This window comes from Batrachochytrium dendrobatidis, assembly GCF_000203795.2.
Source record: "Batrachochytrium dendrobatidis JAM81 unplaced genomic scaffold BATDEscaffold_4, whole genome shotgun sequence".
NCBI lineage: Eukaryota > Fungi > Chytridiomycota > Chytridiomycetes > Rhizophydiales > Batrachochytrium > Batrachochytrium dendrobatidis.
The window spans coordinates 161461-187181 of NW_006281102.1; the positions used below are offsets into that span (position 1 = coordinate 161461).

General features: G+C 37.4%; 7 protein-coding genes across 7 annotated transcripts; 4 read left to right on the plus strand and 3 right to left on the minus strand.

The window, feature by feature from the left end:
* Positions 1–287: 287 nt before the first annotated feature.
* BATDEDRAFT_87350 (uncharacterized protein) lies at positions 288–4329 on the plus strand. Its single transcript, XM_006678024.1, has 18 exons — positions 288–425; positions 597–629; positions 741–940; positions 1009–1153; positions 1331–1378; positions 1453–1596; positions 1682–1787; positions 1852–2096; positions 2201–2389; positions 2467–2557; positions 2618–2793; positions 2861–2990; positions 3049–3087; positions 3204–3452; positions 3589–3776; positions 3887–3932; positions 4002–4087; positions 4149–4329. The coding sequence occupies exons 1-18, from the start codon at positions 294–296 to the stop codon at positions 4248–4250; spliced, it is 2349 nt and encodes a 782-aa protein (XP_006678087.1). The 5' UTR covers positions 288–293; the 3' UTR covers positions 4251–4329.
* BATDEDRAFT_87351 (uncharacterized protein) lies at positions 4311–7208 on the minus strand. Its single transcript, XM_006678132.1, has 8 exons — positions 7069–7208; positions 6448–7010; positions 6203–6344; positions 5765–6119; positions 5290–5679; positions 5066–5159; positions 4670–4981; positions 4311–4578 (listed from the first exon to the last, which is right to left on the minus strand). Exons 1-8 carry the CDS (start codon positions 7153–7155, stop codon positions 4374–4376), a joined length of 2148 nt encoding a protein of 715 aa, XP_006678195.1. The 5' UTR covers positions 7156–7208; the 3' UTR covers positions 4311–4373.
* Positions 7209–7832: 624 nt separating this feature from the next.
* BATDEDRAFT_23814 (uncharacterized protein) lies at positions 7833–10074 on the minus strand (the record flags this gene model as incomplete). The annotated part of the gene is made up of 3 exons (XM_006677781.1): positions 7833–8372; positions 8452–9366; positions 9619–10074. The coding sequence occupies 3 exons, from the start codon at positions 10072–10074 to the stop codon at positions 7833–7835; spliced, it is 1911 nt and encodes a 636-aa protein (XP_006677844.1).
* Positions 10075–10342: 268 nt separating this feature from the next.
* On the plus strand, positions 10343–16802 carry BATDEDRAFT_87801 (uncharacterized protein; the record flags this gene model as incomplete). The annotated part of the gene is given in 24 exon segments (XM_006678025.1): positions 10343–10567; positions 10744–11381; positions 11463–11716; positions 11825–11985; positions 12101–12388; positions 12450–12545; positions 12602–12707; positions 12816–13082; positions 13158–13288; positions 13344–13472; positions 13533–13721; positions 13821–14104; positions 14179–14326; positions 14418–14509; positions 14580–14697; positions 14764–14973; positions 15036–15133; positions 15201–15362; positions 15448–15668; positions 15825–16086; positions 16148–16246; positions 16348–16565; positions 16691–16762; positions 16777–16802. The coding sequence occupies 24 exon segments, from the start codon at positions 10343–10345 to the stop codon at positions 16800–16802; spliced, it is 4494 nt and encodes a 1497-aa protein (XP_006678088.1).
* Positions 16803–17061: 259 nt separating this feature from the next.
* On the plus strand, positions 17062–19906 carry BATDEDRAFT_87802 (uncharacterized protein; the record flags this gene model as incomplete). The annotated part of the gene is made up of 8 exons (XM_006678026.1): positions 17062–17248; positions 17457–17711; positions 17784–18641; positions 18813–18892; positions 19005–19115; positions 19189–19355; positions 19432–19594; positions 19721–19906. The coding sequence occupies 8 exons, from the start codon at positions 17062–17064 to the stop codon at positions 19904–19906; spliced, it is 2007 nt and encodes a 668-aa protein (XP_006678089.1).
* Positions 19907–20349: 443 nt separating this feature from the next.
* Positions 20350–22732, plus strand: BATDEDRAFT_23816 (uncharacterized protein; the record flags this gene model as incomplete). Its single annotated transcript, XM_006677782.1, has 7 exons — positions 20350–20435; positions 20538–20589; positions 20665–20825; positions 20876–21062; positions 21174–21264; positions 21323–21415; positions 21504–22732. The coding sequence occupies 7 exons, from the start codon at positions 20350–20352 to the stop codon at positions 22730–22732; spliced, it is 1899 nt and encodes a 632-aa protein (XP_006677845.1).
* A 137-nt stretch (positions 22733–22869) lies between these two features.
* BATDEDRAFT_23817 (uncharacterized protein) lies at positions 22870–25458 on the minus strand (the record flags this gene model as incomplete). The annotated part of the gene is made up of 9 exons (XM_006677783.1): positions 22870–22896; positions 22955–23068; positions 23137–23618; positions 23714–23864; positions 23996–24290; positions 24322–24777; positions 24978–25012; positions 25059–25198; positions 25335–25458. 9 exons carry the CDS (start codon positions 25456–25458, stop codon positions 22870–22872), a joined length of 1824 nt encoding a protein of 607 aa, XP_006677846.1.
* Between the last annotated feature and the right edge of the window lie 263 nt (positions 25459–25721).

Below are 25721 nucleotides of genomic sequence, written 5' to 3' on the forward strand. Positions count from 1 at the left end.
CCCGATACTGGTTTGACTGTTCTAATTTTGTCAATCAAATCCTACAAACTGGCATCCATCATTCCATGAGACTAGCTGTTTACCATGTATACAGCACTTTAGTGCTGTATTTTACGTGAGTATAGCCGTAAACTGTCTAGATCAGCAATCAACTATACAGCTTGTGTGGAATCGCACTATAGATATCTACAACCCATCACGTGATTTATATTTAGACTAATTAGAAATAATAAAAGCTGGCACATCACATTTAAATTTTCTGAAGCCAGAGCCATAAGGTCAAGATGTCCACAATGGTGGCAACATCAGATTTCAAGACGGTTGTCAAGGGTATCAAACTACAGCAACAAGGACATATAGCCAAACTACAACTCAAATCTGAAGCGGAACAAGAGCTTCTTGAATCTGTCAAAGAGTATATGCAGGTAAAGCCACTGACCCTACATTATCACTTATTTTTCTTGATATACCAGTCATCGTGATAAAAGTGCTAGCGCGTTGATAGCAAGCCAAAATACACGAGTGCTATATGGCACAACCTAGCATTTAAGCCCAAATACGATGACTAAAACTGGTATTATTTAAATACATAATAGAAACGAGCTGAACTGGAGTTACAGTATAGCAAGGTATGTATATGCATTATTCTGCTATTTTTGCCGACTATCAAATTTCGCGAATTTTTAGCTTTGCATTAATTTTGCTCAAACGGCTACTTTAAAAACGTATACAATCGTTAGTCGTTGGAAAAGTTGGGAAAGACTCTGCAAGCCCGCAAATTTCGAAAATTTCTGGGTACATCTACTTTTCCTTTGGGTTCAGCCATAGCATCAACAACGGGTACAACGCCAACAACTCAGTCTTTGCCTGGAACTCCTAGCCTTGCTAGCCCACCTGAATTCAATGACTCGGACTCTGTCGTACATGATCGAGTTTGCAGGTATGTATTCATTTAGCTGTTATTGCAAGGTATAATTTATTACTAACAAAATTGACCTTGTTTAATAGAGATACATACCAAGCACTGTCCTCATTGCTCATCGAGTCTGAACATCAAGCAAAATTTCGTTTGCAAACTAGCGAAAAACTAGTAGTAGAAATTGCCGATGTAATCAAAGACTTTAACAAGGAGAAATCTGCTACTACAAAAAGGGTTCGTGAATTTTAATCCATTAATCAACCAACTTTTTGTAAACTAACCTTTGCAATGCATATAATCACAATATTGTAGCACTTGGATTATTGTGTAGGTTAAATTTACAGGAAATCGTACATGTACTATTAATCATTATAACTGCAATTGACTTGGATTTGGTAATATTGACTTTAGATCAAATTCCAACAAGAAATGTGGCTTTTATACGAAGAAATTGACAAGGTATACTTGCTACATAAAACTGCAGTCAGTCTATAATGACATGGCTAATTTAAACTTTTGAAAATAAATTTTAGTTAAAGTTGCTGTATGAAAAAGCAGCTAGAGAGGAAAATCTTGCTCAGAAAAAGTATGATGATGCTGCTAAGCGACCAAAATCTGGTCTGCAGGCTCTGAAAAACTTGGTAACCGGAAAAGATGCAGAAGAGCGATTATTAAAAGTAAAAACAATTTCTAGTTTAATAGATTGTGAATACATGAGTGAATATTCAACACTAACAAATATGATGTGCACATACACTCAAGTTGAAATCCAAATGGAAGACCAAGACGCGACAGCTCAATAATTCTCGCAACGACTACCTTCTTTCCCTAGAGGGAATCAACGCAATGCAGTCCCACTATTATAAAGGTAAAGAATTGATTTTAATCTCAAATATCAGTACTAACTCTGTAAACTACAACAAACTGCATAGATGACATGACTGCACTTATGGAAAAGATTGACGGTAACTTTTACACAACCTTTTCAAGCATGCTGCATCAGTTTACAAGCCTTGAATCTAGTGTTGCAGCATCTCTAAAATCAGGAGCTGATCTTGTTGATACTGAAATAAAGAAAGTGGATCGAAAACGCGATGTAGAGCTGTTTTTGAAGGACTATCAGCAAATATTTCATGAACAGGCTCCATTTTTGTTTGATATGGCTACAACGGACGAGGTAAAATTGAAAATCTACATGACTATTAATATGTTTAAATTGAAAGTAAAAAAGAGCATGTTTGATCAAGTTCAGCAACTGATATTATCTTGCCTTTTATTTAGCATTGCGATATCACGGTTGACGAGTCTAGCAAAACCCCACTTGGTCAGAGACTTGGAGAACTTTGTGTGCGCGATGAAACACTAAGTACCATGCTTAATCAGCGAGAAAAGGAGCTTATAGGTGTAGTTCAAATGGCAGAAGCATATGCAGCCACACCCCAGTTTGGAAATGCAGCCACACCTCTTGATGTAAGTTGTTTAAATGTACTGTTTACAAGATTTATTAGTTAACCACTTCAATTTTTTAATTTTTGCATTTCCTATAGCAAAAATTGGAAATTAAAAATGCAATTGATCTTTTGAAAGCTCAGCGCATCCGGACTAGTGTTCAAATTAAAACGCTCAAAAGTCTGGGAAGTAAGTATATCTAAACTGGCTTGATATTTATGCAATCATTTTACTAATATGCATTTTTAGTTGAGCCCATTATGCCTGTTATACCAGAGGACAATCCAGCACTACCCAACTTTGCCACAAAGAAAAACGATGCAGTAGCAGCATCTGACTATACTCCTATAAATCCTGAAGAAGTAACTCTCACTATTGGAAACTTATTAGAGATACTAACTGCTGATCACGAAGGTCGCACCAAGGTGGGTATAGATTGACTCGTGTTTAAAATACGCGCTCTGATCATTAAACCATTTTGTTGTTTTTTAGGTCAAAGTTATCCCCACAGGTGCAATTGGATTTGTTCCAACAGCATGTATTACCATCAGTCAAGGCAGACGATCATCCTTGTTTTCATCTGACCAGTCACAACAAAACATGACTGTATCTGCACTAGAAGGTATGCAATTTTGATATTCATTGAACTGTATTATTTCTAACAGTTTTTTCAATTTCAGATTACGAAGCAATGGATGATGGAGAATTGTCGTTTAAAGGTATGTGCATTATGATGCAAAATGAGCCGAATTGGACTGTAACTATGATTTCCAACTAGATCTAAAATTTGATATATTCAACTTGTAATCAATGCATTGATTATTTTCAATTTCAGTTGGTGATGTGATTGAATGCACCGATGGGATTTTTGAAGATGAAGAATGGTGGGACGGTCATGTTTTGCGCACTGGTCAAGTCGGAACATTTCAAGTAAGACTCACAAAAGGCTGGGAATCAGTTGCAGCAGCAACCGTCAATAAAACAAAACTAATGCGACGCGCAAGCTCTCGACGCATAACAATGACGTCGGGAAAGACTCGTAATGGAGACTGTACAGGTGCTTCAAGTCAAAAAATTCCTACTGGTAAAATATTAAATGTTGACATTTTGACAGTCTTTTGGTGTAGCTAACACTATTATTGATCATGTTTGATAAAAATATCTCGTGAAACTCGATACTGGATTCAAATATTCTGGATAATTTTATTGGTAATGTTTAGCACGGGCGTTGTACTCATACGAAGCAACATGTGACGGGGAGTTGACTATTGAGGCTGGAGAAATTCTGGTGATCAAAAGTAAAGAAACTGGAAGCGATGATTGGTGGGAGGGTGAAGGAAAGAACGGATGTGGGCAATTCCCTGTAAACTACGTTCAAATGATTGAAAGTGATCAACGTGGAAAAGAGGTACATGTAGCCAACCTTGTTTGAATTTGCTTACGTTGGTTTGATGTATGAACAACTTTAAATCATGATATGTTACTAACGTGATAATGCTAATATATTTGGGTATATAGGGGATAAGTCAATCTAAATTGGGTCTAGTATCTGAGATTGAACAAGGTAAAACTATAAAAGTGGTAAAAATATAGAAACAATGCTTACTTTTGAATCTTTATTTCTGATGATCAGTACGTGCGCTTTACGACTTTACGCCCAGCAGTCCTGGAGAGCTTACATTCAAATCTGGGGATATAATCAAAGTGACGCAGTCATCTGTATGTTTCATCAGTTTTTGTGATACTAATTTTGAGCAACATAGCTAATACCATTAAATAGGATCCAGATTGGTGGGATGGCGAGTTGGACGGAGTTGTTGGCGCATTTCCAGCAAGATATGTTACGTCCATTCTAACCGACCTATCAGAAACAATTGACTGAATAACACCCAGAGCTGTCTTAATATGATTTTGTTTGAGCCTTGCCAAAAATAAAGCTTTTGAGCAACAGTCAATTAATATTTATTCGTGTATACATGTTTGGGCCTACCAGATTTGCATGGTATCAAAAATCTCCAAAAGTTTCTATTCGTCTTCCAATAACTTCTTGGATATCTTTTATACTGAGATGAAAAATGTCCAAACGTTCCAGCATTGGTGGAAAATCATGACTATTCTCAATGGATGCCAGCATGAATTCGTAAATATCAAAACTGTCCGTATCTTTAGCTTTGCATGGTAAAGCAAGAATTGTTGAAGCCTCCAGTATCCTAAAATCCACAAGCCATCAAGAATTAGCCATTTTAAAAACAAAAATCGACTAATACATTCTACAAAATTCAACTGGTTCAAGCAATATACCTTGGCAACAACGCGGCTGGAGTTGGGTGAAACGGCTGCAAAGCATTCATAAATCCAAGACGCATATCCAATAAAATTTGACATCCTCCATAAAAACTAAACTGACTTCTCATGATTACTTTTTCCCAAAGACGGAGATCAAGAAGCTTGGTGACTGGTCTCAAAAACAACGATCGAAATAGTGTGGGTGATATACTTTTCTCAACACAACCAAAATAGTGACGCATAATTTGAAGAGGCTCTTGCAATGTGGTAGATATAGCTACAGGTTCAGACGCACTGCTGTCATTGATATTGTCAAGCCAATTTACCCTGTTGATTGTTACAATTCAATAGTTAGATACACTAAAAGTAACTTGGACAGCAAATATATCATCATCAAGTCTATGGCCCTGCCTTTTTTCGTATTCCCAAAGTGATTCGCAAATATCCAGCATAATGTCATCAATGGCGGTTTTAGATATTTCCTGAATCAGCACACTCATTTTCTCTAAAACATCAAAATAAATATTGTCCATTCGAACCAAGCCATCATCAGATGTGTCTTGTAAAATGGATAGACATTGCTAAATAAAAGTCTTAGTGTGCAGTCGTAAACAACAGTATAATCCAAAAAATACCAACCTGTTCGGTTTTGTATGTGCTCAAAAATACACTAATTGAGTGGAGAGAGCCCAAACAACGGGCTAGATGAGAAATGCGATCACCTCGAAATTGCAGCGTATATCTTGCATCATTCACTGGAATAAACGTAGACTGATGATGCCAATGTTCCTGCTTCATCAAATCCAGATACTTTAACAAAATAGGAATTTGTATGCTTTTTAAAAACACTAATCTTTGATGTTCAAGCTGTAAATGGCTCATCCTTTCTGAGATTACCAAGAGCAGGCTTTTGGTCTGATCAGCCAAAACCGTCATATGATCATCATCGATATCATACATTTTAGACAATGTCAAGTCCCATTTGTCAGAGCGTGATAAAATCTTTTGAAACCGAGTATCAGCAGCTATACAAGTATTGTATTTCAAAACAAACACATATCAGCAAGAATTTAAATCTCGGCAAAATACAAAACCAATTTGAAATCCAACCTTGTTTTTCTAAATCTACCCATACACTAAACACAGTGTCGTTTCCTAAAATGACAAGCGAGCACCCCTTTTCAAAAGCAGTAGCTCCTACAGAAAATGAAAGTAGTTCTTGAACCTGCTCTTCAAATAAAAACACCTGTTCAATAGTGTGTAGGAATAAACTTGGCTGATCAAGTAGCATATGAAGGTCTTGACAGACTTTCCGAGTAATCAGATCTACTAGTCCTTGAAAAAAAACTGTAGTAGTATTGATAGAATTGCCATCATCATTATCAAGCAAAAGTTGTATGCTTTCTTCAAAAAAGCTCTGCTGATCTTTCATAATCTTTAAAATGTATTTAAAATACAAATCTGGCTATAAAACACATCAGAAACATACAAGCTATATTAATGATTTCGCGATATAAAATGTATGGACAAGCAATGGCATGATCTTACTCTTTCCAAAGAATTGGTTGGAAGGTTGCCGTGAAAGTGGAATTTAAAATGCTTTCGAATTGGAGAAAGAAGCAATTCAACTGGCTCAATCATATAAGCAAAAGGTGTGGTTGGCAGTGACGATGAGTCCAGTATGGATCGGCTACAAAACAATAAAACAAACCCATTTGTAAGCAATGTTTTTGATTTCAAAAACTATACACGCAATCCACAATTTTAAAAGATATGATTTATAATAAGCTTACGGATGTTGGAGTTTAGCAGAAAGCCCGAGCAAAGTGATTAGGTCCGACATGACAGACTTTGACGAGTGTTCATCTATTGGTTTTGGCCATGATATTTCCAGCAGAAAAGGGGCAGCAGTGATGGACAACTTCTTGTGAATAAGTGCATGACACTTGTGAATAGACGATCTCCAATAGTCAGAGGCAGACATAAAGTGCGCATTTACAAAGGGTGCGTCGAGATCTACACTTGACGGTTTGATTGTAGATTCAGGAAGACCAAAATGGCTGCAGTAGTGGTCAATGGCAGATGCTAGATCATTCCTGTTTATGCAGTTATGAATAAACTCTTCACTCTCATGAATCTTGCAAAGGGACTGCAGCTCGGCTTCTGCAGCTTCAAGCCGCTTAATCAATGCCAATGAACTGGATAGCTGCGACAATTTAGGATCCTTTGAAGCTTTAAATGAGTTGGCCAGTTTTAGTATGGAGACTCGACCTTCTTCAAGAGAGGCTTTAAGCTGAATAGCTTCGGTCTGGATAGCACTGATGCATGCCTTTGAATGGCTGGATACCAATCTAGCCTTTATGCAGTGTTAGCACCACTTATGACAGTCGCAACATGATGCCAGATTTACTCACCTTTTCCTCTGCATCTGCCTTTAGACTTGCAGTTTCTTGTAGTTTGTCTGCCAATGCTTCCTGAGAAATAAACAGCAGTTGTTCCATCACTACAAAACTTTGAATGCAGATGCAATTCAATATTTTAGGGTTGAAGTTGGTAATTCAAATATTATCAACTATCCGTCAATCAACCTGTCGAGTATTTTACAGTCGTATTCACGTAGAATAAACCACTTTCTGTATTGATCTTGCAATGATTGTCTAGGAATAAACAGTCTTTACATATTCATTGTTGTTGGAAATGGACTATTTCTTTTATTGAAACTGTTCTAATATCAGATACGCTCGCGTTCTAGTTCAACATATCTCAAAAATGAAACTATACATGCCGATCACGCAATGTTTTAAATATTCGTTTTGGAGAAAAGGAAAGTTGAAGGTTAAAGAAATGTGGAGTGTATTGGAGCAGAGATGTGAACATTTGTACAAGAATGAGCATGGAGATCAATCAATTAATGAGTTTATAAAACAATATTGTTTATCATGTATTTTAGTTTAATGTTTCATTATACGTGAATACGGCTGTAAAGCAATCAATCTACTGATATGAATGTATCAATCCACTAATGCTTGCAGACTCATGGAATAAGCAAAGCTGAAAAGTTTATTTATCGTCTTTCCCATTTCAATGCATTGAAACATAAGAATCGGTCTATTTTACAATATATTTCTTGTTAATGAGTCAAAGAAAGTTCAATCCATTGTCAATGAATCCACAAGATTTATAAACCGCCATTAAGAAGCGTACTGAAAGTTTCTGTCATGCCAGTCAAGGAAAACTCGGAAGAATTAGAATTCTGTCTATTAACACAACTCTGCTCGTGCATTGATCGATTTTCTATTTGACATTCCTCTGTGCAGTAATATACATAGACTTGTTGGGTAGCACAATCCTCACACTTGATTGGATCGTCACTGGAAAATGTCATGCAGCAGTGTGTACAAATTGTCTTTGTAGAAACATAAGAGCTACCGTATATTTTAGATCGTCTGTTGGAAGACAATGTAAGACTTTTTTCCACAGAATTGACAGAATCGGATGCAGGCGCAAGACTCAAAAGTCGCTTGAATACATCATGCGAATATACAACATTTATGAATGGCGCAATAAGCGATGGTGAATAGCCTTCGCTAGTGTGAACAGAGTTGGAGCGTTGTCGATGCGTATCAATTTCTAAAAGTGCTGCCTGTGTAAAAGCATGCTTTTTTAATAGCGCATGTGCCTTTTCTTCCTCTCGGATATCTGTATATAGTATTGCAAGCTAGATGGTGTACATGTTAAAATATGACAAGGCGATCTCAGCTTGATTGCAACAATATTGAATAAACCTGTATTGATACCTGAAGGGAAATGGATCTCTTGGAGTTTGGGTCTGAAACCTCCAAAGTAGCATTGCATAGTGCATCATGTAGATATTTAATTGATTCATCAAGAATCAATCGAATTGAAACTGATTTTTCGGCACTAGAAGTGACCACTATAGCAACGGGTGGACTAGAAGCAAATTCGATCCCGCCAGCAAGCTGAAGCGCGTATTTGTATGCAAGTACACCTGCCAAAAAAACTGATTGCACGTCGGCTTCATCTGTTGAAATACCGCTATCGCTTCCAGTCTCGGCCGAACTTAACTCGCAAGCTATTCGGCAATATAAAAGAGAGGTAAGGGCATCACCCATGCACTCTTGGTTTGCGCTTACCAGTTTGAGACATAAATCTTTTTTGGTTCGTCTGCGACGCTGAATCTCAATCACATTATCAGTAGACAGCGGTTGAAGTTTGTATTCATTTGCAATCGTATCCTGAAGATCTAACAACTGTAAAGCACGGGTATATGAGCGCACGGCAGTTGAATAATGTTCGGCTTTGACTGCAATATCTGCCAAAAGAACTTGTGCATCGAAATGAGCCGATAGATCGATTGATGTTTTTCTGGAATGTATGTTCTTGACGGTAGTTTCAGGTGGGTCAAGCAAAGGATCCATTTCTTTGCAAATAGACTCATTACTACAATCCTCGAGCGACTCGGCAACTGCAATCTCATGCAATGCTACCAATTTTGTGGCATATTCCAAGGCATGATCAATCTCGCCCATACACGAGGCTATTTCGACAATTTCCTTGTAAAAGACAAGATTTGCACACAAGTCGGTAATTTTTTCAACACTTCCTCTAGGACTAGCTCGACCAACTACATTGTAGATTGTAATACTACAAAGGGTCATATGGTAACTGTGGCGAAAGTTTCCTTGTTTTGACTAAACATTTAAAAATAAGAGTCAACAAAAAGCACTAGCATGTATCCAGCTGAGCTACTATTGGCAATCACATTGCAAAGCAATAGCCATAATGGGTAGAAAAGAACCCAATCGTTGAATTTACGGGTTCAATTACAATCCACCAAAACAGGTGAAATTAATAGAGCGCTGGGCAAATAGAAAATTGACCGCACTGAGTTGGATCTCAATATGGTTACAACAACACTGAATGAATGCAATATTCAAACTCACTTGAGCTGCTCCGAGAGCAAAGGCTGCATGTGCTATAACTCGAAAAAAGTTGGATTGAGAAAGGTCAAGTCGATGAACAGTAAGCGAAGGCGGTAAATGATCCTCGATATCATCGCCTGCTTCAATAAACTGATAAAGAATCCAAGTACGCAAATCATCGTTAAAGTCCAGCAAATTCATCACACTGATAATAAACTTCATCTTGGTTGTAGTGTCTGAATCAGGCGTAGGATAAGGTTCCAATAAGTCAGATCCAAACAAATCTGTCTGCTGGTCCAACTGACTAGTATCGTGAATTTTAAGTACATGATCGTACAATGAAAGAGCCATCCAGCGCTGTTCATTTGGCTGATAGAGATGAGCTCCGAGAGAAGATAGTGCACCAAGCGTTTGTATTAGTGCAACAAGTATGGCAATGTGTGCTTCTCTATTAGTCAGTGGCGGGTCGGCTGTCATTGGTCGAGGCATTTACAAAAGAAAATATACAATGGTCAAGATTGACTTCTTTTGTAAAGGGTCGAGTGAGCAAGAATCAACGAAAACGTTCAACTTGAAGATACTCAGATTCAGCCAGCTTTAGCGTGTTTTATGGGTCTGATTTCACCTACTGTAAATGCTCAGACCACCACGTGTTTACTAATACTGCATCGAACCGAATCTGTCGAGTTTGACACGCTCAGATAAGCAACCAAGGCTCAAGTAGTATATTACAGGAATACTCGTAATGGAGCTATCTGCCGAGGCTGTCTGCGACACTTTAAAAACTATTTCTGACATTCCAGTCCTGCCTGTCATTCATCGACATGTCTACTTTATCCTTGGAAAACCCCTTTCAGGGAAAACAACCTTGGGAAGAAAGCTTGCCACCTACACGGACACCATGCTTGTTTGTCCCGAAACAGCACTGGATTATGCTACATCTACCGAAATTTCTCCAAATAAACAGCAGGTAGTTGGACAACTTGATGCAATCTATAAATCATGTCATTTGATTTGACAGCATCATCTACTAAACATTTTGACTTTTAATCACGATAATGTACTACATGCAATGGCTGCCTATTTAATTGCACTTGTTCTTATTTTGGACCCAACTGCTGTAACTTTACGTGACTCTTGAAACAGCTTCTAGAACACTTGGCAAATGGTGGTTCAATTCCATCTGAACAAATAGTCAAAATGATGCAAGAATCTGTCATATCGAACAACTCTGAATACAAAGGTTATATTGTAGATGGACTGCCATGTGGTTTGAATGCCAAAAACACTATTGATCTTGAATCTCCACCACTCGACATGGCCGTATTACACAAAATAGTCCAAGAAAAAAACAAAGGTCACATTCCGGTACTCATTGATTTACAAATTTCTGATGAAAACTTAATACGTCGTCGCGCCTCTCAGTGGATCGATCCTTCTACAAACATTGGGTATTCAGGTCAGCAGGTATTATATTCAAGAACACGACGCTCTCAAGGCTGGGTAGATGGTCAAGAAGATACTGTGGCTTTGTCAGAAATGGAATCTCAACAACTCGAGTTTTACAATGATGCGCTAGACGAACATGATGCCAATGGAAAAAATAATACTACGGATGCAGTAGATGAAGCAGAAAGGGAAGATCTAGATGAAACGGCTATACAAGACAACGAACTTGAAGATGATTTGCCACCTGCATCAAATAATTCCAAGCAAAAAAAAAGATTGGAAGCCATCAAAAACAAAAAAACCTGGCCCATTTTATCTGAACAAATACTAGATAGGTAAGCTGTCAGATTTCAAAAAGCGTCACTAGATTCACCAGCTTATTGAATATCATGCTTTTTGTTCAATTTTCAACTCAGGCTCATCAAACGTCCAGAAGATAATCCGGATCAATCTTCAAAAGACTTGATTGCCTACCATAAATATGAAGCAGCTCTCAATGATTTCAAAAAAAAATACTTTGACTTGTTACGAGTCATCACACTAGATGCATCGCAGCATCCAGATGTTGTGTTTCATCAATTGAAACAGTGCCTAATAACTCGCAACTTTTCACTCTACACTATGCCAGTAAAAGCTTCGCGTTTGGCTCTACCTGAAGCAGATATAGAAGGTATTTGATAATTTTGGCATATAAAAAGTAATGCATGATTAGAAATACATTCATTGATTGTTGAAATTGACACAACTTGTCTCATTTTTGAGCATATCTTTAACACAGGCATGTCCAAATCCGATGTATTCCAATACTACGCATCTCAAAATCTAAAAGAGTTTGAGCCAGTGAGAAGCATGGGATACTTTGGAAAACACTGCCCAGTAACATTTTACAATAACGGGACGCTTGTCGAGGGAGATTTGAAATTTGCGGCACTCTATCGAGTAGGTTGCATTTATTAACCCATAAATATGGTTTGGATACTTTGTCGGTCTAAAATACATGGATGATAGCGCAGAGTTGTAGATGAGCTAAATCAACCGTATTTTTATTTTACAGGGCTCAATCTATTATTTTTCCAGCGAAGCCTATGCAGAAACTTTTGTGGAAAATCCTTATAAATTTCTTCAAAAACCACTGGCTGTTTCAGATATTTACGCTGTATTTATTGGTCCTCCCCATTCTGGAAAAACACTGCAAGCAAAATTGCTGGCTGAGAGATATGGACTAAACTTGATTTCGCTTGATTCGCAGCTTAAAAATTGGGAACAAACATGCTTGGTTGAATCGACTATTGATCAGACATCCGAGACAAAAGAAGCTTTGGAAAATAATATATATTTCAAGGTGAGGTTTATTTTTTTTGCAAATATGATATATTTTTAACATGGTATAAAATGCATTTTAGATTAAAGAGCATTTGAAAAACGGGACAGTCATTTCTACCAAACTACTTATAGATGTTATAAAGCTTTGTATAAGCCAACAAAACACGCATGGAAAGGTATCATTCAAATCAAAATTTAGAATAATGTTTCAATGACTGATTTTTTTAAATAGAGATTTAACGGTTGGGTTTTGGATGGATATCCTTGCAATGCCGAGCAAGCTGAAGCCCTTGTATCTTCTGGGCTTTCACCAAAGTACTTGTTTACTCTAAAAAGTGGTAATTTTACAAATGCTCATTACCGTATCTGCAACTCGCATGTATTTACAATCACATTTAAAGTCAGTCAAATAGTGTTTTGCTAACCTGAATAACAATAAAACATAGAGATCGATAACTCGGAAGTATTGTCTCGCTGGGAATCTCCCCGTACCGATGCTTTAGGAAACTATCCTGTTAATGAATTTGACATTGGCATCAATGTAAATCCATACTATAATAAGCTTTATAGTAGTTACAAAGAAAATATATCAGGGATTGTGCAAATTTTAGAAAACTCTGGCGCAACTGTAGTCGATATTCCAGCAGATCAATCAATATCAATGATGATCAATCAAGTGGTTGCATGTGTTGATCCGTTTGTTCCGCAAGCAAGTATGATTACTCTCTTTTGAATGTGCATTTTAAATATGACCATGGACTTATAGTTTGATATGGACTATTAATCAGGTCCACTTTCTGCAAACTCCAATCGTGGTACATACGAGGAGTTTGGGTTGACAAAAGACTACTGTCCTGTGACATTAAAGTTGAAAAACGTTCTTTTAAAAGGAAGCAAGGAAATCAGCGCCAACTTCTTGGTATGAAAAGCATTGTATTGAATAATCAATTTCTAGTTTTAACATTTTTTTGAAGAATCATATTTACTACTTTTCTTCGGAAGATGCCCGAGTCGATTTTTGCAAGGAGCCAGCTGTTTATCTGTCCAATATTAAGATTCCTCCACCTAGAATCGTATTTATGGGACCTGCAGGATCAGGAAAAGTATGCTACATTCTATATATTTTTGGTGTATAGTCAAGATCTAATCCAATTCTATCATAGACCACATGTATTTGTGCTTTATCTAAAAAATGGAATATACCACATGTAGAGTTTCGCTCGCTTCTTGTTCAGTTTGCACACTCACTTGAGCAGGCACAGGAAGAAGATATTATGACCATGATTGCGGAAAATGCTACAATTCCATCAACAATTATGACGGATGTGTTTGAGTACTTGTTTACTTTGGAGGTAATTGATTTTTGCGTTTATACTTTACGATCACCTATATTGTGTATGTAAAACTAGTATTTCATGACTAATATATTCTTTAATGTGCTTACCCATTAGCCATATGTTTCAAAAGGATTTTTACTTGAAGGATTTCCACAAACAAAACAGGATTTAGATGTTGTCATCAAGAAAAATTATGCTTTAGATGCATTTGTGATGTTTCAAGTTTCACCTGAAATTGCTGCAAAGCGTGTGATGCGTGCAAAAAAGACTGGTTTAAACTTGTCCAACAAAAATGATGATCAAAAGATTGTCGTTGACAAAAATGCACAACTGCCCTTGTCCGAAAATGAACCTCAAGAAATCTCGGATGAGGAGCTATTTGGAGAGTTGATGTCTAGGTAATATTGAAATTCCAAGCACGCAAATGAGATGATTTTATTTCAACTTTTGACATCTAATATTATACATGTAGTGCGGAAAAAGAAAACGAGCAATTTTCAGAATACTTGACCATCCTTTCCAATGCAAGACCAGCACCCACAATTGAGGTGAATGCGTCAAAAAATCTTAGACCCATTTTAGCGTTTCTTGAACGTAAACTTTGCAAGTTTATGGAAAAGGTTGGTTTACTGCGTCATTATTTTATAAAAACGCATGTATTTTTGATGAAGCTATTTTGCTCGAGTAGTTATACTAACGTGTTGATTGTAGAGAGAATGTCTACTATGTAACGTCATTCCTATTAGCACAAAACATGCTGATACTTTACTGAAACTGGGCACCAAGCAGTACAGTTCAATTGGGTATGATTGATTTTGCTTTGTTAAACAGTGGAGTGTTGCTGTTTTTGAAAAATAATAACCCAAATTTTAGAAAATATTGTCCAGTATCACTTCAAAAACCCAATCAGTCGTATGCACCAATTTATGGAACCAAGCCAGTGATATTTGGCAACTGTATCTATTATCTGAAAGATATCTTGGCGAAAAATGTAGGTTTAGGCTTTACGTTTATAAAAACGCACTTTTGACTGATCGATTATAAACATTTAAAATAGGCGTTTATATCTAGTCCTCTCGATTATACTATAAACTTGACACCACAACCAGTAGTTTTGCCAACTGTATGTATCCTGGGAGGACCAAAATCAGGAAAAACATCTATTTCAGAAAATCTGGCACTTGAATTGAATGCCGTGTATATAAATGCAGCTACGGCAATTCAAGCCATTATAAATGGTGATGAAATTACAGCACTTTATGACAATGTGAGTTTACATGATTCAGCTTTTGTGCATTTCAATTTACTGACATGTTTAATCTATGGTAGCTGAAACACTGTTTAGATTGTGGTAAAGGTATATCTGAAGAATTGGTTTTGGAGGCAATTATGCTAATATCAGCAAGAACCATCAATGCTGGACATGGGTAGGTTTACAATCAATTCCAATGACTTGAAAATGTAGTTTTATTTTTATATATGTTGCTAAACCAGTCAAGTATATATTAGCTGGGTGTTGGATGGTTTTCCAGAAACATTTAACCAAGCCGTCAAAATGGAGCAACAAGGCTTTCGTCCAAGCATTTTTATAGAGCTGAGCATTGATGATTCCAATGTACAGTACAGACGACAAGCTGACAAATCTCAAAATTTAAAGTAAGCTGTCATTTTAAAACTGAAAGATTTAGAACCTGTTTGGATAAAGAGATTCACAGTATACAATGCGCATTTTATTTTCAAGGAATTTTACTCCGCATTTAGATATAAAAGAGGTTGTTGAGTTAGATCTTGCTCAATTCAATCAGCAAATTGTACCTATTCAAAGTGTATTTTCGGAAAAGTACTCGAATTGGAATACCATTGATGCAAGAAATTCAAAATGGGCAACAAAACACATAGCCCATCAAGCCATTTGTCACATTCTACACCAAAAACAAACATATATTTACCGAAAAAACAAAGGTAAGTGCTCTAAACCATTTCCGCGTATCTAGTATTGAAATGCAATCTAATTTGAAACAACCCATATCCAAGGTCTTGCTGCACCAATACACGGTGTTGGAATCAGTAAAGATTATATCGACCACCATTTATGTTCCTTTAAAAACTACTGTCCAGTCTCATTGTTGGATTCAAAAGAGCTTATCCAAGTGTCCAAATCAAGTCCATATTTGACAGAGTATATGGGTTTGATATACTGTTTTGCCGGTAGCTCGGAACTACAATCATTCATGGATAATCCTGACAAATACGCTCAGAGTGCTCATCTTTTAGAGCATTTGCCGATCCACAGGTCAAGATTTGAAGTGAAAGCCATGTTTCCAAAACAACTGGAACTAAAGGGCTATTGTCCAGTCACTTTTTCATTAGGAAAATCAGGGTAACTATATGCTCAAGTGTCCATTGCCAATTTTTGATCATGCTGCTTACTTTAATTTTAGCTTTTCTTCGATTTTGATTGGAAGTAACGAATGCGTTGTCGAGTACATTGGAAAGCTGTATGCAATGCATAGCAAAGTAGAAATGGATAAATTCATGAGGTGACACTGAATACTTTTCATGCTTGACATGTTTATGAACCACATGTGTGAGTCTGTATCGATACTGATTTATATTTCTGGCTGTATGTCAATGTCATTAGAAAACCATGGGCATATGTTGATCAAATTCTTCCCAGTAAACTTCCTCCACCAATAGCTCCCCTGCCAATATCTGGATTGCCTGTTATTGGATATATGGAGCAAACACTCTCGACTGCTTTAACTAGTGGATTGCGTGACTTGGGACACTTTAAACCCAAATTTCCGTACCTGAGCATAGAAATCTCTGCGTGCAAATACTTGGCATTATATCTCAAGGGTAAGTAGTGTCTGCCATTTTTTAACTCGAGCTCCATTCAGTTTTACAACTTATGTCGATGAGCCATAAGATAGGGTGTATGTTGAGGTAATCATTATTTTTATAACCTTGATACTACTCAATAGCAAATAACCCACATTCTAAAGATTGGGTACGCAGTGGATATGCTCTGCGCCTTCAAACCTTTAAAAGCAAATGTAAGTTGATGCAGCATCTTGCTTCCACGTTGACGCGTGAGAATGGCAGTCAATGGATTGAGAATCGCGATGAAATACTAGATCAACAATTGAGCGAATTTCTCTTGCACAAAACTATGCAAAATCGTGTGGTGGAATAAGTGGTGTGCATTCTCAAGACTCTCGAGTGAATATCCACTTTTTTAAAAATAAAGCGTTTTACTGCGGCTCTAATATATTGTTGACTAGCCATTGGTATCTAAAAAATCTATACACCATTAGAACGTACAACTTTATCACTCATCTGTAAAGGGATCTCAATGGGCAACGCCATTGCCTCACATGAAGTCGAAAGCATATCAGCTGTGACTCCGGATGAGCTTTGGTACAAAAAGCGACTTTCCTTTTCAGGTATATCTCGAGGTGGAAAATCTACGCCAAGTTTTGATATCGAGGCCAATAACATTATCAATTCTCGCATAATCGATGATACGTCTCCAGTAGAAGGTGGGCATTTAAATACTTGTTTTAAAAGTAGTAGTTTTGTTTCAAACCCATATACTCTTGCAATGCTGTAACTTGGATACAATTTTGCATTGCCAGCTATTGTCAAATTCTACAAAATAAGCTTCTCGTGTTTGATACCACTCCGTGTTTTGCAATGGTAACATGTTTTTATAAAATACTGTGGTTGATATCAACGATAAATCAACAGAAAGTAGCTCAGAAATAGCTTCAGTTTCATTTTCGCAAGGTAGACGTAAACCACAACATATCAGGGCATCTAATCCAGAAACTAACCACAATCCAAATAGCCAGACAAAACTCGTTAATGTGGAGCCCAACGACACGTTTTTGGATATAGATATAAAGGAGCCCACTTTTGTTCATCCATCCCAAAGAAAGGCCAAGTGGACTCAGCAAAAACCTGGTTCCCGTAACTTTATAGAAAATACAGGTGTTTCAAAAGGTAGAGCTATGCACTGATCAGATAATCGTTGATCCTATTTACCACTGACTTACCATGCGTGCTATATGCTAGACTCTTTATTGGATGAACATCTACAACAGCCTAAAATCTTAAACCAACCTCAGCAAGATTGTCAGTTGGAATTTACAGACATTGGCCCATCTTCCCAACAGACAGACGTGTTTAAGCTACCAACTATTCCTAAATTTGGACAGCTTTGGGCTACTTTGTGTCGAGAAAGCTCCCAGTATGAGTCTGAAGCATCCATTGAAATTCCGATTTTTCCAAACTTTGAATCTCAGCAAGCCAAAGCTGTGGACATGAATCCAAAACCAGATACGAATAATTTTCCAGCTGAAGAGAAATTATCCAGTTCAATCTTGTCGACTCATGAAATGAGTTCTGGCCGGTACATCAATCCCGTTATTTCTGCAATCAAAGCAGACAAGAACTATATGAAAAAAAATCGCTCATCGTGCTCACTTAATAGCAATGGTTCCTGCTTGAGCATTCGTAAAACATTTGGAAGATTGGCTGAAAGCAATGCATCAAACAGAGGAAGTAGTACCGGTAGTCGCATCAGCGTGAATAGTGTTCGCAGCATCAACTATTTAGCCTCGACTGAAAATCTTTTGGATTCAGATACAAAGTCGTTACCATTGGATAGTAAGACTCACAAGCCTAACACAACATCAAAATCAACCGAGATTTATACTAATTTGACGTCACCATCAGATCATTTTGGAAATATCAAAAAATCAAAACATGTTTCCAATCAACAGCATGCTAGATCCTTGGCACACGCTAAAGAAGCATTGACAAAAACAAGCTCTTCTATTTTGCTTCAACAGAACATTGAACAGCTATCATCTAAAGGTCGTAAAATGCAACTTGAAACAGTTAAAAAAGTAAAAGAAATTGTCAAATTCCGTATGTTCAAGTTTAATTCCACTTCAACTCTTTTCGTGGAATCCAGCATGGTGAATGCAGATTTACAAGACTCTTTACGATGGTAAATCATGTATATTTGTGTCTTGACTTTTCAATTGTGGAGCTAACTTTTTGAAAATCTATCATGTGTAAGTGCATCCATATATTTAGCACGAAGCATAAAAATAAAATCCACCGAAAAGTCAAGCACCACGCCCGATATTCTATCCGAAAAACGGCATATTTTATCGGTATGATTTTATTGAACTGTATCGCTGGTTTTGTACTAATTATACTTGTATATTGGTCAAAAAGTCTTGTGTGATCGATAGCTGACGCTACACTTTGATGGATTTAAAATAGCATCAGATCCAATTTTATCACCGAGTGCCAACTGAAGAAGAGATTTTTCGTTTTCTAGAATGTATTTTTCTGTCAACCGAAATCAATGCGGAACATGTGATAATTATGCTGGTCAGTCTTGAGACTTGAACAACAAAATAGTAAACCATCTAACCCGATTGACGATACTCTATATAATTTTTAGATATACATTCAACGAATGATTTCAAAAACCGGTATATTTCTTCAGCCCATCAACTGGGCAAGAGTAGTAATTGGCAGTGTTATTTTAACCTTGAAGGTTTGGGACGACCATGCTGTTTGGAATACTGATTTTTGTCAAATATTCCCCGACGTAAATGTCAAGGATTTGTAAGTTCATATTCAAGTATTCGTGTTTATTTGATTCTACATTAAGATTTTGACTGGACATTATTGAACCGTTTAGCAACCGTCTGGAGCGATTTTACATTTATAGCATGAAATACGATGTTTCTGTAAAAGCATCAGTGTATGCTAGAATCTATTTTGAACTAAGGGATCTAGTAGATGCCAGGAATCGATCTTGGGCACTTCATCCTCTCAAGAAAACTGAAACAAGCAAGATAATGGTATGAATTAATTATATAGCTTTAGAATGGATATCAGTGAATTATGCTTATCTTGTCATCATCACAGCAATCGCAAAAGTATTAGTCATATTGATCAACTTTTTGAATTGTGTAATAAACTTGTAGAGTCCCGTAAAAAAATATGCTAGTAGTGCTCAACCACCTTCAGAAGACGCGAGCCAAGTGGAAGAGGTGCATGCATTTGATAAGTCGCAGACGAACACCATTCTCCAAACACCAGATCCGAGTGTGCGACGTTCTTACAGCGATTATCAATTTGTACCGGCAAAATATCCTGCATTCGTACTTTAAAATAAAAACAATGCTCTTATCAATAGTTTAAATTATTGAACAATCAACCTTTATGAATTGAGCGCATGGCCAAACTGACATCCGATGAATCAAATATGAAATTTCAAAAATGATGGATTCTGTGAAATGTTGAGTACTTGCATTGGAATCCTCACTCTGGTTTCTCATGTATTGCAGTAGAATTTGAGGGATAATATTGCTTGAATATATTCAAGACATTTTCCACACCTATCTAGGCATCGATAATGAAAGATTGGAGACGCGAACTAGAGATACAGCTTTCAATAAAAGCAACAAGGCTCTGCCCAAATCGCCTGTATGCATCAAGCTTGACGACTTTCCTAGTAAACACTATGAAATTCACTTACCACGTGCAATACCAAGTCCTCGACTATTAAAGCCTAAACATTTGTGAATAAAGAAATTATCTTATATTATCCACCATGGAATTCAAGTTCAATGTGCTAGATGTTATACGTAAACCAATATCAATCTTTTCTTCTACTGAGCTTCCAAAGAGTCAGCAAGCGTGAGTTGTAATTGACACGATAAACACCGATATTCAAAGCATCTTTGCAAGTACTCGCTATAGCCCACTCAATATATAATACTGATATTTTTATTAAACAAGTCTAGAAAAAATTGTCGAGATAATCGACGAGGTTGGAATTGCTAGTGCAAAGGTATGGATGCCATACATGTCAATACAGATATAGTATTTAACGTTCAATGTGGATATTATAATTATTTGGATTTAGGCTCAAGGACTTCGAGCTCCAGTAACAAGTATTCTCAAGCTTAAACACAACCCAAACCAACGTATTTATATCATGCGCACAGATTTTGATGCCAAACATAATACCAAAACTGGCGATCAGGATTCTACTGATACATTACAAAGCCATCAGTCCAAGTCCATGTCAGAATCCTGGATTTTCACTTTAATGCCGTTGGTTTGGCAAAATATAGTCAACTAATTGATTCACGCAAGCAAGTTGTTGTGGGGCTACTTAAAGTTGGACTAAAAAAGCTTTTTCTTGTGGACGAGTTTGGACGGCAGATTGAAATCAATGCACTTTGTGTTCTCGATTTCTATATCCATGAATCGTCTCAGAGGTTGGGCTATGGAAAACGCTTGTTTGAATATATGCTCGCGGTAAGTGACTAAATATCATGACGTGGCTGGCTTGTAGTGTGTGCATTTTTCAGTCAACATTGATAATGACTACGCTTGCTAATATTAGAATACCTGCAAACATATTTTCAGATTGAATTTTGTTCCGCAAGCGAGCTTTGTTACGATCGCCCATCAAGCAAGTTTCTGGCATTTCTTAAAAAGCATTATGACTTGCACGAATGTACGGTATTTATTATCACAATGCATGTACTGCTTCAAAAATGTGCATTGATCTACAGTGTTAATGCATTGTTTTCATGGCACGACAGCCATACCTCAATCAAACTACTTTACTGTCTTCAAACAATTTGGACTTGGATTACTTGAGCTTGGTAAGATTTTTGCTCATGGCTTTAATCAATTCGACGAGATGCTTGATTCATTCACTACTGATACTCGCGTGTTTGGATACAAAAACAGATTCAAAGGGTCGTCCCAAACCACCTCTTAAGCTGAACCCCATATTGAAAAATACCAAACATGCGCATCCAACACATCCTACTCCAATACTGAGATCAGAGGGATTACTGCAGAAATTCCAGCACATGACCAAGAATGCACCTCCAATAACTGTCAAGCAACTGCCATCTGGTAATTCGATCAACAACCCATACGATATAATGAACATTGGATCACTTACAGACAAATCCGCTGCTCAAAATAATTTAAACATTACATCATTGTACAACACTGGATCGACCAAAAAGTTTGAGACTCAAGAACACGCACTATTATATCAAACCCAAGAGATTCAGCCGTTTAAAAAACAATCAAAACACGAGGACAATCTACATGCAAACAACCACGACATATTTCCTCCCAATAGTACTTTTAAGGAGACGAACATGCTAAACAGATCACACCATTCCAAGGATAAACTATCAAAGTTGGAGGTCTTATCTGATGAGCCTCACCAGCATTATAATCATAGTCATCATAGCCATCACCACACGCATGGGCATCACACGCATCATACTCTGGCAAAAACCGTTGAACATCAAACAGCTCAAGCGCAGAATGAATTTACAAAAAATGATATACGATATAAAAATAGTACACAGCACATGGGCGAAAATGAGAATCATGCATTTTTAGAAAATCCATGCTCGCCCAAATCTCAAGGTACTAAATCAAGCTCGCGATTCAATCGTACACAAGTAGTGGAAAAAGTTGCTTCGCAAGCCATGGTCCAAGAAGGCACTAGACAAGCGGGAGTCTTGTCTAGAAATGATAGCAAGGATATCCTGCATTTGTCGGAAATTGGCCCATATGATTCCCGCGTAAAAAAGCAACATTTGGATAGCATTCCTATCGATCCAATTGATGGTCCAATTGATTGGACAACCACACCACACGCAGGGCAAACAGTTTCTGCTACAATGGCGTGTTTTAAAACCAGTCCAGAAATAGGAATTCAAGAAAAGGAACGAAAAGCTCGAATTCGGATGTTAATGCAAACAGAGCGATTGCCTCTTCTTTCTCCTTCAGCACTAGGAAATGCATGCGTTATGCCCAAGCCATATCTCTCAGGGATAGCATTACTAGCTGGTGGTCTGGGATCTTTTGAAAAGAATTATATAAATACACAACGATCAGAAAAGCATCGACAAAGACTTGTCAAACAATCTCACAATACAAAGGATTTTTAGCAAATGCTACACCAGAAGCATCACAATTAATCACACTTTTGTGTCCAAAATAAAATTGTATTTTCAAAATAATCGTCTTCCAAAATTCGCACTCAAACACATTTGGTTTGTATAACAGCCGGTCAATCGTTGGTTTGTCACACTACAGATTCAAGAAGACCAGTCTACAAAAATGTTAGAATACATATGCAGTGTTTGTGATGGATCAAAAAATATCATTACCTCTGGCAGTATCAGTATATCATCATAGGGTGCCTTTTGCTCGACCGATATTAGCTTTTTTGTTTTCAATACAAGTAGCTCAAAGAAAAATCTTGCCCTGATGGTTTTGGATGCCTGGTTTTAAAATAAAAATTGTGAGATTCTACCATTTGGTATTAACCGATAAAAACATTTTAAGTTACCCCTTGAACAAACTCGCTGTATGTGGCGGGTGATATTTCTGGTGTCTGGTTAAATCTTTCCTGGAGAATCTTGATAGTTTGGTATGTATGCTTGCTCAGTTCAAGCTCATTATCTGCAGGAGTTTCTGTGGCATCTCCAAATTCGTATAGACTAGCATGGAAACCATCAGCCGGCTTTGCAGATTGTGCTACGACAGCATGATCCATAGATATTTCTGCAATGCTTTGCGGCATGTCCGAAAAAGAACCAATGGCAATATCAGCTGAATAATTTCCAATAGACAAATCGTTTTCAACACTCATGTTTGCAGCTTTAGCATCGATAGGCTCAAGTGAATCGCGCGCTTGAATCTTGTCATTTTCCAAAATAGATTCATCTTGTCTAGAGTTTTCAACAACAAAATCAAGAGTTTCTGGAACCGGCTCAAAATTGTCTAGGCCCTGGAATGGATCGTAGTTGTCATCAAGTCCGTAGTTGTCGACTGAAACATCTTCAAGTTGGAAAATTACAAAACTGTTAGTGTATAGAACGTGTCGAATAAACAAACAGATAACAATAGCCAAAAACAAGACAAACCATTTGGCAGCAATGCATTTGAACTAACGCCCGTATTAAACTCGAATCTACGAAGAGATTCAGGCGGACACACAATACTATCAAAAAACGGTGGAGGATTGTTGGAAAAAGGCCCACAAATGTATTCGCGGGAAAACATTGGCATGGTATCCTGAAATGGCAAAATCGGACGCACCACCGGAACAAATCTCATCTATTGTCAAACTGCTTGTCAATAAACACGTCTCGATTTTATCATGGACAGAATTCTAATTTTTAAACTGATTAAGCTTTACAACTCACCGAATCAAGAATATCCGATGGATCCTGCAGTTGCTGACGAACAATCTGATCTGCTAAATCAATCTCCTCGTCCACTACTACTTTTCGCTTGCGTTGAGTAGCGACCTTTTTTCTTGCAAGCTCATTTTGCTCACCAGCTCGCTTTCGGAAAGGTAGAGTAGGTACTCTAAAAAACTCTTGATTATCAGGCTCTTCGGGTGCAACATGAGACATTTCAGACTCAACTTGGGGGATTTCTCTAATTACAGCATGCAGCAGGTGAGTTTCATTGTAGCCTTTATCCACATTCAATACACTTGATAAAATCACAAAACATGTGCACATACATTGCTGAAGCATCACCAAATCCAAAATCATAATTGTCTTCTCCAGCAAACAAAAGAGGATCGTCTGGAGCATTTTGATTAAATGTAATATCTGGCAGTAAGTCCAGTCGAGAACCAGTCACTGACACATCTAGAGGAAGCTGGCCTATAGATGTATCGGTATGCTTTGACTCATCCATGGTATTTTCCTGGTCCGGGTTATCGAGATGGAATGGAGTCACTGGTACAGCGTCTCGTCCAAGCTCAACACCAGCAGTGGAGACTTCGTTTTCAAAATGAAGATCGAATGCATTGTCTTCCAATTCCATTCCGACTGCCATCTCATTGGATACAGGATCAGCCAAGAGATCCTCTCGTTGAGATGCAGAAAAGAATGCTGGTTCAATTAGAGTAATATCTTGCATTCTAGACATATTTAATGCGCTTGCGGCTGTCGTTTTCTGAGAGAGCAATGGCCTAATAACTCACAATATTCAAGTTCAATCAGCGTGTCTGTTCAACCATCATGTTGATATAGTCAAATTTCCATCATCGAATAACTTGCATCAAATCAATTCGAGGCTCTGGTAAAAGAATATCAAATTCAGTCATGCTCTCCGCAAGAGTGATATTATTTACTGTTGCAACTGCTTGCTCCTCAGTCATGTCCACCATACCAGGACGAAACGCCTTGCATAATAGAATAGTAGATCTTGATCAGTATACGAATAGAAATAGTATAAATCAGCAATCGCTACCATTTTAATTTTGATGAGCGCTTCGTTGCAATCCTCCAAGAGATATCTGGCTTTTCTTGAAAAAATCCGGACAACACCAAGCAGCAATTGCCCAGTAAGTCGCAAAGCCATCGACTCGCCATTTGTTCCAAGAATAGCAGCTATGTGTAATTATATCAAATGTCAACAATCATAATGAATGCACTAGCTGTAGGAAATAAAGAATGGTTCGGACAAGTCTGGTAACAGATGCTAAGATGAATGCACGAGTATTTGCAGATAATAAGTCGACTCAACTAATAGAGTTTTGAATATTGGTTTGTAGAAACTGAGTTTTGGAAAGCTTTCTTTCCCAATGAGCAGCGAGCCACACCTTTGCCAAAGGGCCTTTTTTTGCTAGAATAGTCTCGGAATAGAACATCTTGCAGACAAGGAATCCAAAAGTTAAAGAATGCGCAAGTTCAAAACTTGCATTAAAATCCAGTTCATTTGAATTGTATAGAAATCAATACATAATAGAATTCTATTTAAACCGCTTATTTTGTATTTAATATTGTTGTTGATGAGTTTTAATCAAGACTACACGATCCTAACAGTTACAATCATGTATTGGTTTTGAATAATATTCTGTTGAATTAATAGATTCAACGAGATATTCATCTGAATTCAAGATGAAATAAGACT